This window comes from Hetaerina americana, unplaced genomic scaffold, assembly GCF_022747635.1.
Source record: "Hetaerina americana unplaced genomic scaffold, ioHetAmer1.1.p SCAF_2, whole genome shotgun sequence".
In the NCBI taxonomy this organism is placed as follows: Eukaryota; Metazoa; Arthropoda; class Insecta; order Odonata; family Calopterygidae; genus Hetaerina; species Hetaerina americana.
Window position 1 is genome coordinate 53,754,886 of NW_027286763.1, and position 22,330 is coordinate 53,777,215.

The 22,330-nt window shown below is 36.6% G+C and overlaps 1 protein-coding gene across 9 annotated transcripts in view; it reads left to right on the plus strand.

The window, feature by feature from the left end:
• The window catches only part of eag (ether a go-go), a 604,077-nt gene that overhangs the window by 510,272 nt on the left and 71,475 nt on the right, over window positions 1–22,330 (plus strand). For 6 of the 9 annotated variants that reach the window (XM_071584540.1, XM_071584544.1, XM_071584541.1 and 3 more), the window contains exons 6-7: window positions 16,467–16,619; window positions 17,693–17,814. In XM_071584540.1, the coding sequence (XP_071440641.1) occupies window positions 16,467–16,619; window positions 17,693–17,814 (275 nt within the window). The remainder of the gene's footprint in view (window positions 1–16,466; window positions 16,620–17,692; window positions 17,815–22,330) is intronic. The other 3 variants (XM_071584542.1, XM_071584546.1, XM_071584548.1) reach the window with 1 other exon arrangement.

A 22,330-nucleotide genomic window follows, 5' to 3' on the forward strand; every position in this document is an offset into this window, starting at 1 on the left:
TTTATAAAAAATGGATAATTCCACAGTTTAATGACATTAATATGCATCTCTAATATGGCGAGTGACGTATTATATTAGCGTCCTTACTTTTAAAGGAAGGGCTGTGGAATAGGTTGGTTGGAATATTACTCATCTAGCTTAAGATCCGAGAATCGGATATGTTTGGGCTAGTCCTCAAACTATAACCCTCGAAATGCAGTAGATAAAAAGCGTTTAGGCCTATTATTATACTGATAGACGTTTTTCTGGAATGTTTAGTTAAACTGAATAAGCTCGCAGTTCTTTTTAATGCTTTACACAACATTCTCAAAATAATATGATATTTTTTTCGCTAGTCATATTTATCAAACAGAAATGGGAAGGTATTAAAGATTTAAATATCCTGATGGGTGCATTTGTTCGCAATAATTATTTCAAAGTGAGCTTGAGGCCTTAATCAGATCTTTGCAAACGTATGCGTAGCATAGTTTGTAGTTTTTTAGTATAGTTTGAAATCACTGTGATCCGCAGCACGATAAGGTGAGAACACCAATAGGTGGCTATCAAGCTATTCTGCCATCTTCGATGTAGGTATTATTATGCTTAACCGGGCACATGATTTGGTTCAATGAGTTAACAACCGAAAGTAAAGATTTTATGTCATGGAAATAAACACCTTTTGTCGCAATGGGAGGATACAGGTTCAATGGAAGGTACATACAGGTATGGAGCATACAGGTACCTGAACATTGGGTCACTTCAACTCTGGGATCGAGGCTTCGTGAAAAAAACCCTTTTCAGAGGAATATTAATTCGCTGCACTTGACGATGCAGCTCTCTTCCTTTGGTCAAAATCATTATAATGAAATAATGTTACTTAGTCTTGTCTGCCAATGACGGCTAGGGTGATCAATACCTGTAGACCTCAGTCCGTAACAGGGTGGTGAATTATCACAAATAAATTCGAGTAATCGTAAGTTTTATGCTATTCACAACTTTATAACTTAGTTCCTCGTAATCTTTAGGTTTAATACCGATATAAATGACTATCATGGGTGGTGCTGAGATACGAAAGAGTTCCACCCCTCGTAAATAGTTCCAACATTAGAGATGAGATAAATCAAATTTACAAGTTAGTAAGAGCGTTTCGAAAAATATATTATAAAACATTTATTTTATAAAACATTTATACAAAATATTTATTTCTAAATATATAATTAAAATATTTCATAAAATATCAATACATAAATTTTACCTATTTTAAATTTTTTAAAGGTCGCTCAAATTAGATCATATTATTAGGACAGCGTACAAAGTGGTAAGTTATTTTCAAATATTTCCCAACCGCTTGAGAAAGGGAAGGAATAGCGTAAAATATTGTAGTGGCTTAGTCGCGTGTAGCTTTACATCAAGGAGCAATCCCAACTTTAATATTTCATTGAATAATGTATATGTATCTCGATAGGGGACATCCAAAATAAATAGCGGCAAATAACGGCATTAGAATTATATTACTACTAATTCATTAATTGAGCAAATAAAACCAGGCGAGTTGGGCGTACTACGACATACTACAGGTTTAAAATTAATAATCATGTACAAAGATGACTTCACCTTATGATTCGAGCTTTGGCACCCCTATAGTTGGTCAGATGAAGTTATTATTCAATATTGAGAGTGCTTACACTGAGCTAATTTGAATTTCAAATGATTCGCCATAGATTTTCTAATAGCACTAGCAAATTTATAGGCACTATACTAGATAGGTTGTATGCCATAGGAATTCTGGATACCCTAACGGTTCTGTTAGTCTGAGTTCCCTACCTCGTCTCATTCCCATAGTACTATGCCATAATAAATCGTTAGGAGGAAATTGAGCATTTCTATTAATTAGTCGGTTATCTCGTTGAAAAGGAGATACAGAGAACTCTTAACTAACCGGACGATTCACTTGGCACAAGCCGCTGAAGTTCTTGATATTTAATAGAAACAATATTTCAAGCAATACGTATCTAGGAAGTATTCATACTCGCACACAAGACAAGTGCAATTTATTTTTAACACGCCTTACAAATGAATCCATACTACTGCTTCCAAGATAAATAACATTCATTCATATAACCACTATAGGAAGGAATATCTACAAATTGATTCATATGTACTATTACATAATATGTATATTTATAATTATATGCATATATTAGATTACATATATATATATATATATAATAAACGTATATATGTAATTACGTTGGGAATCACTCAGTAGAGCTGTATATAGTTTGACAAAATAAATAACACAATAGGCATAGCTACCTTCGGAAGGACACTCAGAATACTTTTTTGCATTGTGACGGCTATGACCTTCAAACCTTGCTATTCACAAGATCGGATAATTTAACTAAATCATTTTGGTTTAAATTTTCATTAATCCAGAGAAGTTTTATCATAACTCATAAATCGTAGCCAAACAATTCCAGGAATGATGTATTACTGAAAATATTTCAACTGTTTGCAATGACAAGTTGTATTATATCCACAATTCATGCATTAAATGTACAATATACCAACGCATAAATTGCTAAAATATGTCATTTGAGCTGGTATGAAATTTCACAAAGGACGACCCCATCAATGAGTTAATTACTGAATCTCAGTGAATTATGTTTCAATGTAGAATAACTATAAACAGATATTAGATCATGGATCTTGTTATACTACCTTGATCAAAAAGTTCCCGGAATAACCACCGTGTGGCGCTCCCATCGTTCCGATTTGAGTTCTGTTTTTTTTGTTAAATTGGTACATCTGTTGTTGATATTCCCTTTAAATCTTAGTGTCATAACTTGACATTTGCAAAAGTTACGGTCGGTTTTCGGTATGTCCATCAGTGCTTCCTGCGATTTTTCCATTACTTCCTCTCGGCTGCTAAAACGCGTTCCCCGTAATGGTTTTTTAACTCGATTGAACAGAAAGAAGTCACAGGGAGCCAAATCAGGTGAATTCGGTGGCTGTTGGATGGTATTTGTTGCATTTTTCGTCAAAAAATTACGAATAATGATAGCACTGTGCGACGGTGCGTTATCATGGTGCAAAATCCACGAGTTTTCTGCCCACATTTCTGGTCTCTTTCGGCGAATTGCTTCACGCAAACGTCTCATAACGCCCAAATAATACTCTTTGTTTACTGTCTGGCCTTCTGGCAAAAATTTATGATGCACTACACCGTTGTAATCCATGAAAACCGTCAGCATTGCCTTCTTTTTTGACTGAAAACGACGTGGTTTTTTTGGTCTCGGCTCATTTGGTGAACGCCATTCACTTGCCTGATGTCTGGATTGCGTGTCGTACTCATAAACCCACGTCTCGTCTCCAGTAATGATCCTTTTGATGAATGTGGGATCGGATTCAGCCTCGCAAATCATGTCTTTTGCGACGTCAACACGGTCTCTTTTTTGCATGAAATTGAGGTCTTTTGGCATGCTACACGACGGAAACCCAAATCATTAACCACAATGTCTTGGGCGGATCCATAGGCAATGTTCAAGTCCTCCGCTATTTCTCTGATGGTTAATTTGCGGTTATTGACCAACATTTCTTTTACTTTATCAATGTTTTCACCGACTTTCGATGTCGATGGTCTGCCACTGCGTTCATCATCTTCGATTGACTCACGACCACTTCTGAACCGCTCGTGCCACTGGTAAACGACCGTTTTTTTTAGAGAATCGTTGCCGAAACACTTTTCCAACATTTCCAACGTCCGTGCGCCACTAAATCCGTTTTTTACGCAAAATTTAATACAAGTTCGTTGTTGCAAATTTAAATCCATTTCTGCAATTGTAAAAAATCGCCAACACACACAGAGATAGATGTACTCTTGGCTACGTAACTTTTGCAAATGTCAAGTTATGACACTAAGATTTAAAGGGAATATCAACAACAGATGTACCAATTTAACAAAAAAAACAGAACTCAAATCGGAACGATGGGAGCTCCACACGGTGGTTATTCCGGGAACTTTTTGTTCAAGGTAGTATGTCTTCACAATGGATGAATAAGCATACATTTAGAATAAGCTCCAACTGCGACCAGTCTAATATTCATATTATTTCCTTTTTGGGGAGAACTTTCGGGTCGAAAAAACTTAGGCGTGTCGAGAAACTTTTACTGACAAGGTATATTACACGTTGTCAAATATTTAAAGAGGTTTCCGAGAGCGAAAATAACTCGAAGAAATAAGAGGAAATCCAAACTGTAGAGGCATGTCTCATGCGTCATGGTATGGAAATTTTATTATTGCAAATAAAAAATGCATTTTTGAGAATGTACATATTTTCACAAATGCTTCCGAAATTATTTTAATAGTTCCATACTTTTCACTGAAACATATTTTGCATTTTCCATTTCAACTTGATTCCAAGCGATAGGAATGTAAAATCCATGCAGAAACTACTATTAAACCATCAGTGAACTTTCTTTGGAAAGTAGAACGAAGTAATCTTTGCGTCGTACTTGAGGACTTTATTCGTTACTTTCCCAGAAACTCACACGCTTAAATCAGATGATCCAATCAGCTAATAATAATTAACGGGGTATTCCTCAGTGAAAGAGCTTTAAGACAGTTACATGTTATTAATAGATCATATTAACTGAGTGATATCCACTAGTAATAATGCCGCCACCTCTTAACTGTTAGACAACAACGGACGAGGACATATGCTCATCGAATTGCCAAACACGCCCTCCTCCATTTTTCCCGACGCACTGAACTCGCGCGAATTCAATTTCCAAATTGTCCATTGAAAGTACAGTTTTTTTTCAAGCTCCGGACTAGTGGCGGTGGCTGCGTTAATATTGCAACTCCCACGAGAATGCGCTATCCCAGCTTCTCCTCTCATCTTTTATGTAAGCACTTCCAATGCGCTTCCCTCCCCCCCGGATCCCCGTGTGCCCTCCGCCGTATCCCCTTCCCCGCCACTCGATTCCCCCGCGTACCGCATATCGAGGGGCACCCAGGGACGACGCCCTGTCCCTCGGGACGCGAGGGGGCGAGCGCGTCAAATGGACGCCGGGTTGGGGGGGGGAGCGGAAACAGCCGCGGCTATCGGGGATCCAACATCGGTCTCAGGAATGAAATAATGTTTCACCGTTTCCATCCATGGATATGACTTTTTTTTCAATCCGTCGTGTTTTTTCTTTGTGCGAGTCAGGAGTCATGAACCTAAATGCACGACAAAGGGTAACCAAATTTTAAAATTTTTTATCCAGACATGTCCGTCGACATCGTCTTAACTCGATATGACCCTCACGAAAACTGAAGGTATATTTAATATCGAGAGGATTATTTCACTAATTGAATCACATTTCGTTTTCTCTCTGTCTCCAATCTTAAAAGAGTGAATGGATGAACTATAAATACCATTATTTGTAATTTTTAATATTCTCTACGGATATGAATCATTATTTGAAAATATTTTAGGCCTACGGATTGCAAGCATATCTTTCTATATCTTGAGAATTTGGAAGAAAACTGGGAAATTTACAAATTTAATTGCTACAAGCCTATTTTCATAAGTCAAGAAAATTCAAAGGCAAGATTTTCTTGATAATGCAACCAAGATACATTAAGATAATATTCCCAATCAAGGAATATTATCTTAATACCACTGTGAATCGTATAATAGTAAATTTTGGTGCAAACAGCGGTATTTAAATAAGTATGCCTCAGATAAAATATTATCAGAGTACAAATTTATATTCATATTTTCTTCAGGAGCCTGAAATTAACAGTTCTTTTTTGTCGAAGCTGGTAATGAAAATTCCACTACGTTTGATTCCACTGTAAAACAAAGATGCCTGGACGCCACTTTGGCAGTATACAATATGTCAATTCATATACTATAGTATTGACGCACAAAATAAAGAGTATAATGATATCCCTTCAGTAGTTAAATTAAAAAATGTTTTGCAAACTCCTTAACAATAACCATAAAGGTTTTTGAAAATAAACATTATGTGATTGGAATTTATGTTGAAATATAATAAACACAATCATCTTTTGGTTTTAAAGCAATACTAAATAACTTGTTGAAATATTAACTCTTCTATGTTCATTTTCATATCATCAGAGGATGAAGAATGGTAAATAATTTCACACGTATGCACCATCATTCTTGTGTAGTAATATTCCACATACCCATGCTTACTTCCGTCAGACACTGCATTATACTATATGTTGTGATACACATGGCACTCGATGCATGGCATCGACATTTCTGACATTTATTATTTCCGACACTATTGTGTCTACACAAATTAATATTGATCAAGCCCAAGTACAAAAAAGTATTTCATCCGAATAATATCAGTTTACCAATTCACATAAAGGCATATATTCTGCATGCTTTGTAAATGTCGCCTCACATCCATTTTTGTAATTTCTCATCACACAACTCCATTCAATAGGGTGGAAAAATAGCCAATGATAACAACATTGGCCGCGTACCATGACCTTGCGTAATTTCACCGATCAGCATATATATTAGTTGATATACTCTTAGTCCAAAAACCATTTGTCTGATATTTTTAAAATTACTGAATTGTGATAAAATTTTCACATCGTCAAAATTTTTTACAGTTGTTTCGACTTTACGCATTTCCTTATATATAATTTTGTCATATTTGCAATGATTTTTGAAGTTCGTTATTTTAAAATATAGGACCTTATTTTTATAAAAAAGACCCAATTTTCGTCGGGTTACTTCGATATTAATTAATCATATTACCTCTACCAATGGGTGGATACAGCTTATCTTATTTTTATACTAATTTCGCAACCTAGTTACAATTATTTAGACTCAAAGTTGACGTATCAGCCTCCTACAGAGGCTCAGAAAGTAGCTCGTAAACACTATTTCGTATTTTTCGTTTGTAACAGGTCCAATTCTTTTTCGTCTATGCCTTCTACAACTTGAATCGTATCGGAAGGTATTTCATCATTATTTTCTCTCCTACTGTTTAATATTTCTTCAAATAAAGTTTCCAAGTGTCTCCAATGGAGTTCTTCAATCCAAAAATACATTCTATCAAGAAATATATTCTTCATGTACGGTTCATTTCTTCAATTTAAATTACCTCTTGAGTAAATTACCAATAGAGAGTAACAATATCATATTTTCCATCCTTCATGAGAAAATATTTTAGTCTTTCACCTAATTAATTCCTGGGGCTATCTTAATTGATATTCCGGCATTAAAAAACTCCTGTACACATTGTATAAACCAAATATTTTTAATGAACTCCATATATTTAATCATTAAGTTGTTACGCATTAAATATCGAACTTTTTGACAGTGATTATAAATAGAGATGATATCACAAATTTATTATCCGCATGGATTGCTTGAGTTTTACATTTTATTTTAAACAAGAAAAAAAGAAGGCGGAGGAAGCCGGTCAATAAAAATTTCTGATAGACATTGTATCAATTTCACATAATATCTTTGAACTGCGGAATACTGCATGAAATTATTTATCTAACTATGAATGTATTGCGCTTGTTCCACGAACGCTAATTTCATTACGCGTGAAATTAGTTTGTTCGAATTAAGCAATGATAAGTAGGTAATTTTAGACATCCAGTGACATTCATGAAACTACAAAAAATTAAAATATTATAAAATATTATTGATCAATAAACTGCATAAGTAAAAGGTGCCACGGGATTGAAAAAAATACGTCAAAGAGGTGGTTTTAGATAAGCGAGAAAGACTTGAAAGCAGAATGTCCGGGTTAGGAATGAATAAGATCATGGCAAAAGAGTAAACTAATTGCCTCCTGGGATTCACGTGGTTCCGGTGCGGCCAAACACTGACTCCTCGTTTATTGTAAACTTATTTAGAGTTGGCTGGCAAATCATTTTTCGTTATCATCACATTGAGATGAGTTTCCAGGTTACGTATATCCGCGAAATATCGCGTGCAAAAGTAAAGTGAGTGCTGCATTCTGCCATCTAACCTCCCGCTTGGGAGCAGACTTATATGAAATCGTAAACAAGCGAATTATACTTGCCATAAGTTATTCATCTAGAAGTTTCTAAGATACCGAAGTCAATTAAAAAAACAGGATCAGATACATTATCTTGCTCTTCTCAAAAATTACAAGTGCCATAAAAATTGTATATATTTCACAGTTTAATACAATACTTTTTTAAAATAAAAACGTTTATTCCTGCGTATAATTTAATAGCACTGCTTAGTTTATAATATCAAGGACTGCAATAGAAGTTTTTAACGCTGAACACTTCAGTTAATTAGATGAAAAATAATATGAAAATATTGACCTTGAGTTATTCAGTACTAAACTATCATATTGCGGCAAAATATTTTTTTTCTACATCATTTTTTGTGAAGCTTTTATTTGTAGAAGAGTGTTACAAATTTTATTCACACAACAGAAGTACGAACAGCTAAAATGTTAACGCACATCTTGGATCCGGAGAAATGATTTTTACCAGATCCGATGCCGCAAAACTTTGGCCAGAGTACATTAGAGGACTTGGGAGCAATGCCGTAGCAAGAAATATTCTAACTAATTCTCCTTAAAACAGAGAAACATTCGCTTAAATCGTTTTTAAGAAAGTTTTCGATGAAGAATTACAACCGCGAGATCCCACGGAAACTCCATTTTCTTACCCTTCCTTACCGAACGGAGAGCGAGCATGACATTTCAATCCCCCCTTTTGTCTCATCTCCTTCAGAAAGACATCTCTCTCTCTCTCTCCCTTCGGCAAGATCAATGATCACTTCCCCCCGAGTCCCACACCCGGAGCTCCCCTGGATGTCCCTGTCAGCTCTTTTTCCGACCCTATCCTCCAGGGTGATCCCCTATTCCCCTCCCTCTCCACCCTTCGCCCCCACGCTAGCACCTTCGAGCACATGGCGCTCCACCCTGCAGATCACCTCCCTCAGCCCTCCCCCATCCCTTTCCTTCGATGTTCAGGTTGACATTTAGCGGGGCGGCACGCGAGTATTGCAGGTTCTCGCTGCAGTTTCGCCCCCTTCGTCTGAAATCATTTGGTTGCCATTCGCTGGGAGTTCCGAGGGAACAAAGCGTCCAAAGACGAGTTGATTAATTCATTCCTTCACATTTTTCACCTAGAGACGAGGTTTGTTAAAAAAATAACGGGGTTTTGAGTTATTAGGAATTTTTCTTTTTTCGTCTCAATTACGAGTTATGTCATTCCCTTCGAAGTAGCCCACATTAGATATTATGCACTTATGCCAGGGCTTTTTCCAATCATCGAAACACTTCTGGAACTCGATCTTTGGTATAGCTTTTAGCTCTCTTAGCAATGTTACTTGTTTAATCTCATGTATGCTAATAAAACGAAGGTCCTTCAAGGTTCTCTTTACTTTTGGTAACAGAAAAGTCACGTGGGTCCATTTCTGGCAAATATTAAGGCTGGAACATCATTACAATGCTGTTTCTGGCCAAAAATTTCAGAACAAGATGTGAAGTGAAGTGAAGAAACATTTTCGTGGTACGAAAACCATGAATTGTTTGGCTACAAATACAGGAAATATTTTGCATTACTTCCCGCAAACGGTGTTTTACTTGCAAATAGTGCCATATATTGATCCTTTTTACAATGCAGCAAGGACTCATAGTTCACTATGCACCATAAGAAATTACAAAATTCCCGTTAACTTTTTAACACATCTTATTTTCGGAGCAAAGGGAAAATGGAATGAATAGTGAGTTTCGAAAATTTTAACAGGTATTAAATTGACGAAACTCAGTTTTGGAGATTTTCGATATTTATATGAGCTTGAAGACTTCAAATTAGCACCAAAGGTGAAATGAAATTAAAAAATTTCCATTCATAAATACAATGCGAACATTATTTGAAATAGTGTCTCAATATTATGAGATAGAGATGATAAGAAATGATCAAACCATAATTACATATTTTAATCAATCGTCTTACGTTATCGAATTTTGTCATGAATATTCAATGTAGCACAGTGAAATTATCCCTCATAATTCAAAAAATAAAATGAGTTTCCAAGTGATTAGGACGTTAACCCTCATGGTAGCCCACTAGTGGGTAGTTGCACCCCTAATTCAGGTACTAAAAACTGTTGAACTATTCATCAGGTGTGTAATGCGCGGCCAAATCGATTACTTGAATATTTAATAAATTTATATTAAAATTTTGTAAGTATGTCATTGAATATTAGGCGTAGACTGCAACCTCATGTTCAATAAATACGAGGGTCATCCGGAAAGTAGTACCCGTTCGTGCCGCATGAAGTGCTGACGACGCGAGTAGCCGCTGGACGAGGTCAGATAGCTTCAGTGGCTTGTCTGCCTTCTCTGAGCCAAGTTGCGTGACGCTAGCATTGCCTGTGTTGTTTCTGTGATTGTTTACAATGTTTAAAAAAATTGAGAACGCCGCCAGTTGTGAAGTGAGGGCAGTGATTAAATTCCTCAATGCAAGAAACGTTCGCCCATGTGATATTCATCGCCAATTAAAGGAGGTGTATGGAGACAATGTAATGGACGAGTCGTCTGTTCGGCGGTGGTGTCGCAACTTCAACATGGGGAGGGGGAACACACACGACGATGAGCGTTCGGAGAGACCGTCTGTCATTACAGACCAACTGGTGAGCTCAGTTGACGAATTCGTGAGGAACGATCGGCGCGTCACAATTGATGACATCTGTGAGCATTTTCCCAATGTTTCTCGAACAATTGTTCATGAAATTGTTAAACACCATCTGCATTATGCAAAAATTTGTGCAAGATGGGTCCCTCGCGTATCTCAATGAGCTGGCGGCGAAGGACTATGCAGCAGGAATACAGAAACTTGTCACACGTTATGACAAATGCCTTAATTTGCTTGGAGATTATGTTGAGAAGTAGTTTAAAGTATCCTCTTTCAAATAAAATTTTTTATGTTTGTTAATATTTACTTTTGTGTCTTTATTTCACGAACGGGTACTACTTTCCGGATGACCCTCGTAGCTATTAAAATTGTAATCCAACTTAACTGACCTTAACTTGGTATAGTGATCATATAAATACAATTTGATGGGTGGCATTCATATTATCAAACTTTTCTTCACACAAGTTCGTAATCCCTCGTGAAGCGCCATAGAATATATAATTGTATCGCAAAAAGATGAGTCAGTGAACATCATGTTGGTGATCATAGCACGCGATGCTCACTTCAGTTTGTTCTCCTGTTTCGAGATGCGCAGAATCAATATTGAGCGAACTTTAACGTCGCTTAAAAGCTCCTAAATACTACATGGAATATAAATGTGAGTTTATAATATTACCTCAAAATAACATTTTGCCTCCATTGAATATGATAATTTTTCCATTCCCCATTCAATAAAAAAATTGAAGCCACGAAAGATGAATATGTAGTTCAATATCCAAGCTATCGATCACCGAATTTTTTGTCACTAAAATATTTTGTTATTTGAAATACAAAGAGCGGATATCACTCGATGTATCCAATGCATCTTTCTCGGGTATCATTATAAAATAATAAGATCATCCATTTTAAGAAGCGAATTAATTTTCTAAACACTTTTACTCGTAACTTTAAATTTCAAAAGAAAGACTGCTCTTCTGCGTGTAGTGGAGCCTTTTCGTTTTACATTCATCTGTTATACTCATTCCCTGACATAAGTCCGAGCATTACTTATAAATGCTAGTTTAACTAATAATATTGAATGTCCTTTGCTTGCATTAATTTTTTTGCGTTAATTATTTGCAAAACAAAAGAAATATTTGCAAAGGTGCATTCTATAGTATTGTGGTTGTAAAATCTTAAGTTCCTCAAATTGTAATATCTAAGATCTTATGAAAATTTGTGTATTTAAAAAAAAATAAAAGTAATAAACTAACCTAACGTTTAAGATTAACTAAACTTTTATTTTAAAATCAAGAGATGAGTATGGAATAATATATTTTTAATCATTATAATGGTTTGAAAAAGGTTACATGCATTTTGCATCAGTAATACAATGATGTATAGATCGATTCCGAAGCGCATAATAATTCATAGAATATCATTTTTCAGAGTTAACGTGAATATATTAAATCATGAATCCAATCAAATCACAAAGGCATGGAGCACTGCTTATTTTATATTATTTCAATAAAAAATAGAGAATGAGCAGGTTCGAGCTGAATCTTAATTTTATATTTTTTCTGTGAGCACGAACGAAACTACTCTATTGCTACTACTATCATCTTCCTGCTGAAGAAAGTGCGCAATACTAATTGGGAATAGTAATTCGGCTTTAGAATATGAAATCTCACTACTATGCATGATGTTTAACTCTTCTTTTGGGAAATAAAATTACGTGTACACTTAACGCAGATTTTCATTCATTTACTTAACTGACCGCAAATATTTCACTCAAAAGTGACTAATCACCGAATAGGATATGCGATATTGCTGGAGGATATACGTTATACCTAACGCACCAGAGTATTCCGCTGGGAATACGAAAGGGCAAAGTTTCATCTCTTTAATGTACTGAAAATAAAACATGATGCATGAAGTAAAATTAAACCTTAAATAAAGAAATTCAACAAAGATGAAATTTGGCCATAAGGAATGGCCTAGGAATGTGTAATTTTAATTTACCTGGACGTTAATGTGACATAGAACGTTATGCCCTATTTGGCTCAGAAGCTCGTTAGTGATATGAGCGCAGCAGTTCGAATTCATTTAACCCAATTAAAGGAATGCAGTTGCAATGAACTTACTCCACAGTAAAGTGAATAACTATGGTGAAATCTTTTTGGAAGATGATGATGCAAGAAAACTTTTGAAAAATCGGAGCAATTTAAATTATTTTATCAAAATCCCTTTAACTCCCGTCTATTTTAGCGTCAACCACAAGTACAATTATAAGATGTGAGTTGTTATAATCATCGATACAAACGAAATACGCGTATAAGTAAATGCATGCGCTAATTGAGTTAGCACTAATCGCATATTATACAAAATTTAAAATATGTTATTCACATTAGTATTAGTAAGAATAAATCCAACCGAAAAAAATGTCTCTTACCAGAATATAATAGGCATAAAATTACTAATTATTATCGACATTTCCAATTGTCAATTGCTTTTTTATTTCGGCATCGCAAATGCGTACCTGTATAACATGGATTACATCAATAAAAAAATTTCTTGAATTTTTCAAAGCTGCTTACACACTTATTCGGCACGGAATCTCCATGCATAAGTGTAAGGTTTTCCATAGGTTTAACCAAATAACAAATAATATCGCTGAATAACTCTGCATTCGTTATGTAATTAAAGGTCAAGCGGTATGTTTTCCTTTCCAGTTTCATCATGGAATGAATCGAGAATTCTGTAAAAGTTCACTTATTCGTACCATCCAAACTAAACTTTAGCGAACAGTTTCATTCCAACGTACCTGCTTGACTAAGACGTTTCTTTGGAAAGGAAATAAACGGCGTAACAATCCCAGCGAAAACTATTTCTCTTGCCGCCCAAAATAAAAGAAAGTAGTTCGTGGCACATTGATTCTTGAAAATAGGATTACGAAGAAGGGATATTCTCCCTTTTTCTCGCAAACGCTAAATCTCATCTGGTACTTGTCATAAGGTTGCCCCAAGTTATTTTTTTCTGATTTCCTATATTTCATTCGATTGCTATGTAATTCCTCTGAACTGGAAGTTGAACGATACTTATTTTATTTCCGAGTTCTGAGGTAACTACTTCTTTCTAAGAAGCATAAATCGGCGTGATATAAAATTTTGAGTTTTACCAAAACTTAACACTCCTCAGGAGACCCTCTTGAACGATTTTTTTGCTTCCAGATTGCACATCTGCTAAAGCGGGAACCAATAACTGTGAGCTGGTTATTGTATTGAACATTATTACGCAATGCTCAGCTTCATATCGAGGTTAGGCTGAGGAATGCCCCCAACAAAATTGTCGCGGATACCACTTTTTAGAGATTATCCCCCATATTTTCGTGCATATACCGTGATAGGAAGGCCACGATATGTCGACAGTGGATCTTACGAGTTTCTTTCACAAGTTTCGACGGTCGATCCAAACATGAAAAGAGCACCTTGATTGAATGCGTTGGTCCAAGTGCGTTCATCGAATCGCGTTTTTCACAGCCGCCCATGCCGTCGCTTCATCGCCCCGTATTCCGCGAGCAGGACACTGAATCCGAGGCTAGTTTTTTTATTTCCTTTTATCGCGTCCCGTGCTACAGCCAGATGAAGTGATCCTTAAGTAAGGAGGCTGTGTCAATGTGTACGCCGAGGTGAGTCGACGGGCGGAGAGGGGAGAGGGAGGAGTTGGAGAGTGGGTGAGGACGCCTTGTATGAAGACGCCTCTCCTAAAGTAAAGGAGGAGCGGTGAGTTCGGCCATGGATCTAGGCGGGATGGAGGGGGGGGGGGTAGAAAGAGAGGGAAAAAGTAATGGTGGGAATTTTTGCCCGTGGCCGTCACCGCTGTCAACCTTCGACCTCCGCGCGTCACCTGGTGGCTTTTCCCCTCTACGCCACCCAACTCCCCCCCCTCACTTTTTGTCAGCTGCGGGGAGAGGGAGGGACTGGCGAGGCAGGGAAAAATATTTGGGATGCCTGGAATTTTTCGGGCTCGTCGCGGAAGGATCGCTGCGGTAAGGGTGGCGGGGTTCAACTCGGGGGTGTGGGCGAGAAAGGGAAGCCCCCAACCCACTATCGCAGTGGCGCCTTCTATGACGGTGAATATGCTTACTCAGGTTGGGTTAAGAGGCACACGTGAATATAATGGCATGGAGTAGGGAATGGGCTCAGGAAAATAAGAATATTTATGCACTTATATAAATTTGAAGACACGCTGTGGACACTGGACAGAGACTAGGGTAATGAGAATTTCGTCTATAATTTCTTGGGTCCTAGGTCGAGGAGATATTGCGGCTCTTCTGAGTGTTTTCCTGTGTTACCATGAAAAATGATTAAATGTATGTAATTTTATATATATATATATATATATATATATATATATATATATATATATATATATATATATATATATATATATATATATATATATATAACGATGGTAAGGAAAAACTCACACGAGAGGCACAATAATGGGCTAACACAATATAACACAAATAGAAAAGAATAGCAACATTTAAAAGAACACTCACACGGCAAATTGTTCCCATTATATGCATATATATATATATTATATATACATAAATATGCAGAAACATGTATATAAATATGTATTCATGCATATTAAATGATTTCAATGTGATGCTATTACCTACCCTTATTACTTTTACTGCTTGTGTTCTTTGGATTCTTCTAAATTACGATTTTTTCAGGAGAGGTACATAAAGAAGTTCCCACGAGAAAATGAATTAGCCGTAAATTTATTTCTTGGTGATATTTTTGCGTGTTTTTTCCATAATATTAAATTCGATCCCGGTTAGATTTAGTCTCTTGTATGGTTTAGGTGGTAAACATAATTATATCTAGGTACGTTTTAGTTACCACCCTTACCAATAATACCTTCCTTTAGATGAGAAATAAATAGGTACGTATTTCATAATTATAGAGCATTTTAGATTTGCAATAAGCAAAATAATAGTATAGTTTTAATTTTATAGTGTGTATTTGCATTTAAATGGAATCAATAGCGATCAGAATCATATAATTGGCCGTTAGATTAAATTTAGAGATGTCATGTGAATCAATTCACATAGCAATTTTATGTTATATTATAGTCTGTTGGTTATTCTAAAGACATAACAATGTACTAAAACAAATGTCGCAACTTCTTAGGACTTCACACTCTTTTGAATAAGTTCGGAAATCACCTACGAGTTACTTTTATTTGACCACAAAGTTCTTCATCAAATTTATGAGCCCATCACATATTCAAAAATATTGATGATGTCTTCTAGCTGTTTAAAATGACTGAAATCGCTGAAATGTGCTACTTTTCTCAAATAAATGCATTTACATGTCATTAATATTTTCAATTTCAATTTAAATGGCATTAAAATTTGGTAAATTAAATTTTGACAATTTTTACAATAAATATAAAATTTTTTGATTTTAACTGTTTAAAGGTCAACAATTTGATCAATTAAAAATAAAAGAGTATTTGATTCTTTGATATATAGATATATATATATATATATATATATGTTTATTAAATGAACATTAATTGCTGTTTACATTTAACTAAAACTGTCTTGGATGCATGTGGAACGTGGATAAAGTTTGCTCTCAGTTCAAATCACATTCCCTTCCACAGAAATCAAACTCATTTGCTGGAATTTCTCTTGGATGATTAAACTGGATAAATGCATGGCATCGGTTTTCGGTGTCAGCGTGACGTTGTCTTAATTGCACATATCTAACTCAAAATCCCTCCCCCCCCCCTCCTCCCAATCCGAATGCTATTACAGAGACGCCACTATGGCTGCTGCTACAGATATCGCCGATCAAGAACGAGAGGGACCTGGTGGTCCTTTTCCTGCTCACCTTCCGAGACATCACGGCCCTCAAACAGCCGATCGAGACGGACGACTCCAAGGGAGGTGCGTTGTCCGGCTCCTCAGGTGAAATCAGCAACTCAAATCAAAACATTCAAGAATTAAGCTTGTGTGACCTCGTAGTCTCTCATGCGAGATGAGCAATATGTCCTCTCTTTGCGAAATTGAGTGCTTCGAAACTTCTCTCCGAATATTTCTCGGAGGATTCTTCCTATGTTTCGGGATTGTTTACGACGTGACTTCTCGAGTTTTTTCGAGTCTGTAGGTTGCAAATGGTGTAGTGCCTAGCTTGTTGTAACTCCCATCGTGGGTTTTGAAATTACGACGATTACAGCCCTACGAAATATGGTCCTATGTAAAAATCAGTATTCAGTGTGGGGGGAATGCATTGCGAGTCAAATTAATTTCTGTGGCATTCAATTTATCACAATTTTAATGAATTAATATATTAAAACTTTTACATTCTTCAAATTTTTATCTTGTTCAATGTTTCAATTTTACAAAGCAAGTTAAATAAGGTTAAAATTTACATTTTATTCAACACTTGCTGGTAATTAATAATGAATTAGATATAAATCAGCTGGTCAGGTGTAGTTGATAGCAATGTCTTTTGAGCTAGTACAGTATAAATTTGGACGTGGTTTAGTGCTATTGAGTCCTTATAGTGCTACTTCCCTGTCTTGGAATGCATATTTTGTTTGGGCATGTTGAAGTAGAAATTAGTGCTCTTTCTTATAGAAAACCTTACTTCTTAGTAGAAGGGATTCGTAGATGGAATTCAGTCATATCTTAAATATTATTCATTGAAATATTTGAACTAGCAATGCATTCATTACCCCAAATAGATTCATGACACTGAACTGAGGAAACCAGAAATTCGTCCGTGAATCGAGAAAAAAATAAGGCCAAAGAGATAAATAAATTCTAGTCGTTGCCCATTTAAATTATGAACTTTTTTACTTTTACGAGAGGACATATTCTTTAGAAAACCATCTAAATGTTTTTTTTCACCGTAGATAAGCCTGATTGACAAAGGAACCCTTACTATTGCTTGGCTTGCTAGCTATCTGAAGCACGTTCCCTCCGCCTGTCTTCATTCATTGTGACTAATTCTCCCATTCCTTCAAATATTTTCACAGGGCTGAGCAAATTTGCAAAGTTAGCGCGGTCTGTGACCCGAAGTCGATCTGTTCTGGTGTCGCAGTTTTCGTCGCATTTACCAAACATAAAGGACACCAGCCGCCAATCCCACCTTGCTCATGTGAGTATAAAAATTATTTATTATCATCTGCTGTCTTTATTGGCTTCATTTCGGTCTAAATCTTGGCCTTCTAAATTTTTAGATAGCCTTAACTTCTTCTTCGAAAGTTTGGAAAGCAAAAGGTCTTCCATTCTTATTTTCCAAACTGTTTGACAGCCTATAAACGACGACTCGATAGCTAACAGAGATAGGCATTGCTTCTTGTTAATTTGTAAAACCCGAACATGGACAATTACGGTGGACGTAATAAAATAAAAACTACCGAAGCACTGAGGGAAGTGATCATGTCAGTAATTTGTATCAATTAGGAATCGCCTGATGATATTGTACTGCAGTGGAAGCATGGTCGAGTTTAATAAAATATAATGCGGTATTTACACTGCTGTTCCATCCCAACCTTTCAAAAAGGAAGGCGGCCACTAATTCAACCCTGGAAAAATTTCTGATTCACTGGAATTTTTTCAAATAGTTATTTATTAAGACCTGTTTTTCTCCACCGTGCGATTTCACAGGAACAGTATTCTTTTAATTAGACCGTTAATAACTGTAATAGCAAAATTCAACTGATGACTACACATAGTTACCACTGAATAATAATATACAAATGTCATAGGTAAAATCAGGGAGGCTGCAAGTGATCACTCCCCTTACATTCTCCAAACGGCCACCCCCGCGTGATTTCAGTCTTTTTTCGAGTACCCGATTTTCCATGATGACGCCTACGTCACCTCACCTCTTCCATAAAATGGATTCGTAAGTAGATTAAAAGAGGCATTTTATTTGCGTGGGAGCTGGAGGAATTTTTCATTTCGTTTATTTTTATTCCGTTAACAAAATTTGTGTACGTAATTTTGTTCCCCGAAAGAACGTTAACGGGCGGATGCGGTTCGTGTGAGGACATGCAATTTTAATGGCCCTTTTTTATACTTTGACTCGAGGAAAACACGCCAAAACAAGGGATTCATTGACGCGGATCTGCTGTCGTATTTAAACCGAAACTTCCTTTTAGTGTATTTTCAAAGGGAAAAAAATAGGTAAATTTGTAGTTTGTCGATCACGGAAGCTCGCGGCTTTGAATATTCTGTGCGCAGCAACTCGAAAACAAAAGAATGAGGAATATACAAAAGAATTTTCCTTTAAACAATGAAGCGTAGTGTGATGGTTTTGGATTTAAAGATCGGAAACGAACGGTAAGAGGATTTTTTTTCCTGTGGTTTCCTCGTCCATTTGTGAGAGTATCTTAATTTGTGTCACTAACCATTATCACCTGAACTAGTCCACGATAGTGCTGGATAGGGTGAAAGCAGAAAGGAACTCAAGGAAAAACTTTTGGAAGGAAAAACGAAAAACTGAATTATAAAACGGTTAAATTATCACTGCAAAACCAATAGTGACATCTTTATTGGTACTCAAGAAAAATGAATCCTGACCTCTTTAACAGAAATACTATTTTCAATGGAGGAGTGATAATCATCAAAATTTCATTAACAGCCTTAATGTGTGCTGTCCTGTTTCTATATCTTTAATATGTTCATAACATTACCCAGCATACGAAGCTATAATCAGGGTTTTTCTTATTCGCCCATACCTTCTATGAGATTAGAGAAGCTGAAGACACAAGTTAATATGTATTTGGCGGTGTACTTTTAATATTGTATTTCATTTTTTAAGCGTTAAATTATTAATAATATAGGAAAGTATTAGATTGTAAAATGTAAACTGCACAAAGTCCCATTTCAATGAAATGGTGTATATACAATAGGTACGACGAGTGAAATTTCTGCGTGTACGTGACCCTGTATTTAGGTAACAATAGGCAGATGTTGGTTATTTAAAAAAAACTGTTTTCAGTGTTTCCTTACATTTAGTATTTTTTCTAAAATGTAACCTAACAACTTATTCAAAGCATTAGGCTCTCTAAAATTTTCTGATTCGAGGGAGACGATTAGATCGTGATGAAAACTTCAAACTCCATGCTCGAAAACAAAGGATAACGCTCCACCCAAGTGGTCCACAGGTGAACGTTACTTCAAATTAAAGAGACTCGCTGTCACTCGGAAAAAAACTGGCGGTTCCATCGGGTTTCCAATCTAAAATTAGAATGAAAGCCACGCACTTGTTAAATGCAGCATGCGAGCCGAGAATTTCTTATTTAAGGGATGTGATAAATAATGCATAAAAAGGATGTCGCGGCCTCCACGACCCCACCGGGGGGCCGTACGCTGCCGCTTTAGTGCCGCGACTCTAATCGAATACATAATTGTTTCCATTAGTCTGTTTTTTCTTATTGGTGGGCAAAAATTTTCATTTTCTTCTGAAACTCGAAATTGGAAATCACGTACTGCCAACCTGGTGATTGAAGTATTGGAAGTAATTACAGTCGTACTAAGCGAAGGTCGAAACTTTCATACGTGAAATTAATTCTATAGTGTCAGTGGGCGAAATGTCTCAGTAAGTTTTTGATATTTATATATCAGTATGACATGATGTAAAAATGCGTATTTCTCGCAGTAATCCGTGCCGATTGATGCATTTGAATAAAGTTAGCGTTGTTTTTAAAAGAATTAAGCCGGCTACGGAATTGGTTTCAATGGTTAAAGAGTCACCACCCAAACCTAATTGAATGATGGTTTATGAGTCGGTGACGTCAATTGTACACACATAACTCTGAGCTCAACAGTCTCTTTTCGGGTTATTTTTTTTTCATCAAACTGGATGCCAAATGTATATTTGTTGAATTTCGCTCAAATGCGACGCTGAAATTAATTGAAACGCGTCACCGATCGACATATTTATTGCGATAAATAGACTATTCTCCACATGAATCGGGCAACAAAAGTAAGGGTTGAGAATGGGGATTTGAAATGAGCAATATTGGGTGTGAGACCGGGAGTGAGTTATTGCCCGGACTTTTTTTTATATATTTACGATGAAGCGATGGCGAGATAAGCATGGGAAGTTCAGTGGGTGGGAATGAAAATGGGCAGCGAAAAGATCATTATTAGTTCCACAGATGATAAAGCTTCATCACGTTGGGATCGCAGTTATTGGTGAAACAGGTGACGTTTCGGCCGGAAGCCTTACGGCTGACCTAAAGATTAACCGCAATAAAATGAGTGAGGTCAATGAGCTTGCTACTTGTTGACAATGGCTCATTGCCAAAAAATAGGAATATGGATGGAATCGCTAACAAGACGGATTATTTTTTATTAAAAGTGGCTAAAGCGGCAACGCCCCATTTCATTGGGGGAATCGATAGGTGGAGACGAGGTTAAGAAAAAGAACGGAACAGATGACCTCGTCATTAGCTAGAGAGAGAAAAATTAAGATTAGTGAAAACTAATGTTGAGCCAAACGAATAGCTAAGAAACATTGAAATTAGGGGTTGGAATACGATCAAATCAAACGAGAACTTTTGAGATGTGAGTTTATTGGAGGATGGGATAAATTAGTTAGTATGTAGATAAAAGACAAATGATTTTGTAAGATGGGATATGGAAATAGGGAAATTTGGCAGGATAATTTGAAGGAGACCGGAAAAGTTCGATAAGATATTGAGAGAATACTGGAAGGCTGGGTCGGAATGCAGAATTTTAGGTAAGCATGGAAGAGGTCAAAAAATAATATAGGACTTTAAGAACGGTTGAAGGTGGTAGAAATACAGGGAAGGATGAAGGGTGGAGAGAAACCCGGCGTCGGCATTAGCCTACTCTTTACGAAAGGCGCCAAGGGGTCCGCAGCTCAACGTCCCATCCGACGGACGGCGTACTCACTCAAAATGCCCTCCACAAAGCACCTCAAGTAGGGATTGAGACACCTCTGGAAAATATTCAACACCGCCGGGATTTGAACCCGGGCCCTCCGGGTGGGACGCCAGTACGTTAGACCCCGCACCATCTCGATCCCCAATAATAAATGAATAAGACTGTTATTCATAAATTAATTCTTTCAACTTGGTTTTATCGCTCAGTTCTCTATGGCATGTTGTCATATCCTTGTCCTTTCAACGGGCTGGACAATGCTTACCGTCAAAGAGAGAATTATCAATCATCATTGTGTGCGTTTCACGTGTACACTGTGGATATTGCTATTTCCTACATGACATCTGAAAGCATCTATGCGTTGACTTTTATCAATTCTTGAAACTAATATGTCAAGTCACACTTATTCCATTTTCTACATTTCTGTAAATCCTCCGGTAAATAATTATCTTTCGCAAGCGTTCCCCTTGAATTTTAATCAAGTCTCTTGTGTCATTAGAGAGACCAAATCTCTTAACCATACTTTGTGATAAAATATTTCACCTCCACGAACTATACAGCTCAAATGATGAAAACAGAAAACTCTATGTATATATTCAGTCCTCCATGAGGCTAACCATCTGGAGATAACGCAAAGTGCATATCTTCGGTGAAAGCGATAGTTTGCTATCTTCAAAGGCACATTTGTGAACTATGAATGTCTGTCGCTGAATGCCAGCCTTATCATGTCCAACTGTTAACATTAATTAAAAGCT